Source organism: Lolium perenne, chromosome 5, assembly GCF_019359855.2.
Source record: "Lolium perenne isolate Kyuss_39 chromosome 5, Kyuss_2.0, whole genome shotgun sequence".
NCBI lineage: Eukaryota > Viridiplantae > Streptophyta > Magnoliopsida > Poales > Poaceae > Lolium > Lolium perenne.
Genome location: NC_067248.2, coordinates 208,721,702 through 208,727,053, shown reverse-complemented (window position 1 = coordinate 208,727,053; position 5,352 = coordinate 208,721,702). Strand labels below are relative to the sequence as shown.

The window sequence follows — 5,352 nt, the reverse complement described above, 5'->3', positions numbered from 1 at the left end:
ATAAAAATATATTGCAATTGACATGTCGAACATGAATGGAGATTTGCTACTTATCGGATGCCTTGTATATATCATGCATGATGGCCGATGATCATCCTCTAGGACCAGCTAGTAATCACGGTCTTGTAAGTTGTGAGCAATTGGCTCATCAACTAGCTAATGACATAACATATATAGTGGGTCTGTGAATAAAAAGGGTATACCTTGTTACAGTCTGTTTTAATTGAATAATTACTTGCAGTTGCATGCAACAACCTGTCACAAAGGTGGCACGCATCCATCTCGGTGACTACACCTGACCTTTACGAGTGGCATGATGAGCTTCGGTAATGATATTTGAAGAAGATCCAAGGAGAAGGAAACAAAGCGAAAGATTCCATGCACGTCGCAATTAGCTAGCTTAGCACTGCTTAGCTTTCATGCAGCTCGATCAGATTCAGAAGACGACTGAGAACAGTAGCAGCTAGCGTCTAATTACACCACACCTCACCTGACCTCACCGTGGGCCAAACCAGCCCCGGCCGGCTCGCCGGTAAAAACAAAAAGCAACTGAAAGCTAGACGAGTAGACGACCGACCGACCAAGACTGGTAGCTAGCCACACGGTGATCCATCGCGCCGGGCATGCATGCTAGCGCCGGCGCATGCCGTCGAGGACGAAGGGCTCGTCGACCTCGGCGTCGCCGCCCTCGGTCAGGACGGAGGTGGACACGTAGCTGCATGCCACCTCGGAGGGCACGGCGGCGGGCGGCGGCCTCGTGGCCCGGAACTTGTTCCGGCAGCTGAAGCAGGTGATCTGGAGCAGCGTGGCGTTGACCTGGCGCACGGCGTGCTCGCGGATGGCGTGCGCGCGGCTGAGCTCCACCTGCGCCTGGTGCCGCATGCGCTTGGCGCTGGCCAGCTCCTGCTCGGCCAGCTCCCCCAGCCGCTTCGCCTGCGCGCGCGCCTCGTCCGCCGCCGCCTTCTCCGCCATCGCCCGCCGCAGCTCGTCCCGGGCCTCCTGCGCCGCCCTGGCCGCCGCGCTGCCGGGGTCCGCCACGTCGCCCCTCGAGGGCAAGGGCTTGGGCTCCCCACGGCTGCCGCCGGTGCGGATGCCGATGGAGAGTTGCAGCTGCATGGCGGCGTCAGCGTCTCGCTTCGAGATGGGTAGCTGCGGGGAGTGTGGTGCCGCGTAGCGTGATGGCGGCATTGTCGGCCTAGGCGCAGCGGCACTGTTGGCTCCAGTGCTGCAGCTGGACGGCGGCATGAGCTGCAGCTCGAGGTTGTGCCCGCCGCCACGGGCCTCGGATGGCGGCGTCCGTGGCGACGGTACCTGCTGGTCGAACCGGTGGAACGCGGCGCTCCGCATTGCCGCGGCGCCCGGCCAAGCGACGGGGCTGACGACGACGTCGCTTGACGGGCTGGTGCTGGACGCGGTCCGGGACCTGGACAGCGACACCGCAGCCGGTGGCGCCTGCATCTGCGACGACGGGGCAGCCGCTGCTCCAGGAGCTCCAGACGCCGGCGCCGACCCGTCCGGGCCCGGCTGGGGGCAGCCGGCGTTGCACGTATCCTGGTGCTCGATGAAGCTCTCCACCCTGCACCACATTTAGTTAGACAAGGCCGGCCGTCAATAATCACGTCACCAGACTCAGCACGGTCTACGGCGACACTGGCATGGTCAAGAGGGCACGATCGAAGCCATGAACTGCAAAAACCAAAGGAGGTCGAGAGAGAGACTTTATTGTATGTGATGTAGCGAGAGGAATTTACGCTAGCTGCATGCTGGGGGTCCAAAGGGTTTGGATGTACATGGAAGAGAATGCAAATGCTGGCGCGTCCTTGCCATTGTTGCGCGCGAGTCGTGAGCGGCATTATTATTATATTGCGATCCAGTGAGTCCAGGCCGGCATCGCGCGTAGGCAGCCATTGTCAGGTAGTGTATAGTAAGATTTTTGGCCCCGGGCGCAAGGCAGTCAGGTGAGCTCGCGTGTGCAAATTTAATGGCTCACCGGCCGGCCCGGCGTCTCGCGAGCGAGCAAGAAACCAACGGAAATGTGCGCACGCAGACACAGGGAAAGGGCGACTGCGTCCCCCACCTCGGAAATTGTGCCCTGAATGATCCGCACACCCCTCCCTCCCTCCCTCCGATAAAGAAAGAAGAAAGAAGAAAGAAGAAAGAGAGAGAGCTGCTAGTTGCCGTGCGTGTGAGCCCCAGCCATGCCGTGCCGTGCTGCAGAGATCAAAGAAATCCTTTCGAGGAAGAAAGCGAGGGGGGAAAAACATGGACCTTTCTGCGCCGGCTGATCAACCGGATCCAACACTTGTAAACAAATGAGGAAAAACTGGACTCGATTAGCGGCACTAATGGGGAGTTTAGCAGGTGCTTAATTACCGGGAGAAGACGCGGCCGCAGTCGCAGGAGTGGCCGCGGGTGCCGCAGGTCTTGAGGTGGGCCTTGTAGTCGGAGTGCACGGCGTAGGCCTTGGAGCAGCGCGCGCAGGCCCACTGCCGGCTGCCGCTGTGCTTGCGCCGGAAGTGCTTCTTGATCCCGACCAGGTCGCCCAGGGCGTGGCCAGGGTCGTGGTGCAGGCAGCTCGGCTCCGGGCACACGAACACCCGCTTCCGCGCCGCCTCCCCGGCCTCCCGCTTCAGCAGCTTCCACGGCACCTTGTGCCGCCGACGGTGCATCTGCAGGTTCTGGTCGCGCTGGAACCCCTGGTTGCAGATCTCGCACACGTACCGGTCAGACTCCAGCAGCGTCCGCGGCGACAGGGACACCACCTCAGCGTCTGGGTCTGCAGCCACCACCCCATCCATTCATGATCCATGTCACACATTGCAAGCTAGTACCATGCAATTGGATGCGTAATGGTGTACGTTATCGGCGTCGATGGATTACGTACCTGGAGTCCCCGCCGGCCGGCGCTTCCTCTTCGTCAAGGCGGAGGAGCTGGTGGCGATCTGCAGCGACCCGAACGGCGGCTCCGCCGTCTCCTCCTCCGCGGGCGCCCCCGAGCCCAGCATGGCTTCGCTGATTTGCTACCAGCTTGGAAGTAGAAAGAGAGAGAGAAAACTGCCTCCTTTCCCTATCCTCGCGCGCCCCTGATCAAGAGAGATTACTTGGCATGCCTGCAGTGGGTCGTGGGAAACGGAGGGAGAGGAGATCGACCAGATGGGGCGCGCAGTGATGAGAAGAAATAGATGAATGATCTACAACAACAACATCCCGAGCTCGGAAGGAATTAAAAGGAGATGGAAAGGAGGGGGAGGAGGGAAGAAAGGGTCTTGGACTTGGCTTTTGTGGGCTGCTACAGAGACAACACCAAAGGAGGAGAGAGAGGAGGCAGGCAGCTTTCCACCGGCTTTAGGTTTTAGCAGCTTTCTTTGGGATTATATGGGAGAGAGAGATAGAGAGGATGAGCAAGGAGAGAGAGCCGGAGTTGCTAAGTACTTGTGAGGTTTGAGCCTTAATTGTCCTTTGCAGGGTTGCAGCCAAGGACGGGAGGAGGAGTGAGGGAGAAGATGCATGGCTAGCTAGCTGGCTGGCATCTCAATAAATTAAGGGCCTTTTAAGGGAGTTTGCACAGATGCATGGATGGATATATGTTCGGAGTCGCTTGCAATTGTTGCCTAGCCACCTATACACAAGAGAACAAAAGTTAGAGAGAGAAAGGACAGAGGGAGAGAGAGAGAGGGGTACACATGAGTTTTCAAATAAGCTGTAAATAGATAGAATGAAGTTTGAAATGGAGGTATTCCTTTTCTTGCCATTATTTTGGTTGCAGCACTTTGGAGATTGGTGTCTTATGAGATGGGCAAATACTCCTGCATATTTAAGGCCATGGGAAAAATAATATATACATGCAAAGTGGGTACTTGAATTTAAGATTTACCTAATTACAAGTTTAAATTTATAGTATTCTTATGAAAACTGCATTATGTCATAAATAAAAAATTTCAGGCAAAAACAGAGTCTAATTTCTCTTATACAAAAAAATAAATCTTCAATGTCATAACATGATATAGCATGATGCAGTGGTAATCTATATATCGTTTTAATTGTTTAATATGCATAATTAGGTTAAACTAAACTCAAGCACCCACCTTTGCATGTTACAAAATCTAGTCCTCATATGACATGTACTCTTTTTTAACATGGTTCTCCCCATATAACACAAGGTTGCCACTATATGCTTCACATATATACACCTAGGTTTGCAGATTCTACAATACATGCGTATATGTTGAAGTATGTTTCCATTAGTTCGGGAATTCAAAGGTTCAGGTGCGAATAATACGCTCTTCCCTAAAAGTGCTCTTTCTTTGGGTCATTTATCTCTTTTAATGCAGTGCACAAAAAATAAATACGCACAAAACATGCTAAAAACATTTTCAGTTTAATTTTTTTAACAATAGGAAGTGCACTAATCAAAAATCCTATCAAAGAAAATAGCCGGATGGAAACCGACAAAAACCAGGTGAAACTTTGTTTCAAGGTTTCTTAAAGAAACAAAAAAAAGTGTGATGGGAGGTCAAACAATTAAAATTTGAAGTTCAAATTTAAATTAACTTGGGAGTTATGAAAAAACTAATTCACCCATGACCCATTGATAGTGAGCAACACGACAACACCATTCCAGATGCATAAATAATATCCCAAATGAATATGAGTTTGAACATCAAATTTCACATGTTTATAGAAGATCAACTTTCTAACATACTGTATTGTTTTGTATAATTACTGAAAATGTCTAATATGGTTTTTGACGGAGATTTCATTGCAACTTAATTTTTTATTAGATAATTTCTTTTCTAATATGCGAGCCAAGACGATAATCTAATTATTTGTCATACAACTAAAATAGTTGAAACAGAAAATGCATGTTAAGGAATTGGACATGCATTATCAACAGAAAAAACAAATATGAAAGGCGTATTTTATCGAACCGCGGTAAGTAGCGTGAACGGTAGTCTGCGCGTCCATTTCTTTTCCGATGTGGCCTTAATCTCCTGCATTGTGAGCAAGCACAAGAAACCGTATCGGCGATTCGGCGGTGAGTATTTTACCAGACAGTTTGTGTTTGTACTCTGACCCATATGGCGTGTAAACAAATAGAACAGGTCTGCTGTTCTACGGTGATTAAATTACACTGTTTTCAGTGTCGTGATTAGCACACTAAGATCCTACTATATCTTTTTGTCATTCTCCCGAAAAGGATCTTTTGCATGGTAGCTAGCTAGGAATGATTGATTTGGAAGCTTATGCATTTGATTAGTTCGATTGATAATCTACGATAAGATATTACTACTATAAAGCTGTGCCAGTTAAGTACGTTGCCGCCAAGCTCCAAATGGAAGATTTTCTTGCTAC

At 51.0% G+C, this 5,352-nt stretch overlaps 1 protein-coding gene across 1 annotated transcript; it reads right to left on the bottom strand.

Annotated features, from left to right (window-relative positions):
- Positions 1 to 309: 309 nt before the first annotated feature.
- On the bottom strand, positions 310 to 3,512 carry LOC127301783 (protein indeterminate-domain 14). The gene is made up of 3 exons (XM_051332055.2): positions 2,885 to 3,512; positions 2,374 to 2,776; positions 310 to 1,576 (listed from the first exon to the last, which is right to left on the bottom strand). The coding sequence occupies exons 1-3, from the start codon at positions 3,003 to 3,005 to the stop codon at positions 631 to 633; spliced, it is 1,470 nt and encodes a 489-aa protein (XP_051188015.1). The 5' UTR covers positions 3,006 to 3,512; the 3' UTR covers positions 310 to 630.
- Positions 3,513 to 5,352: the final 1,840 nt, after the last annotated feature.

What these genes read in the sequence shown, in the direction of transcription:
- LOC127301783 (XM_051332055.2), bottom strand. Translation starts at nt 3,005, where the DNA reads ATGCTGGGCTCGGGGGCGCCCGCGGAGGAGGAGACGGCGGAGCCGCCG. An exon ending in CCGGCCGGCGGGGACTCCAG is followed by an intron (nt 2,777 to 2,884) that starts GTACGTAATCCA and finishes TGGTGGCTGCAG; the next exon opens with ACCCAGACGCTGAGGTGGTG. An exon ending in TGCGGCCGCGTCTTCTCCCG is followed by an intron (nt 1,577 to 2,373) that starts GTAATTAAGCAC and finishes AATGTGGTGCAG; the next exon opens with GGTGGAGAGCTTCATCGAGC.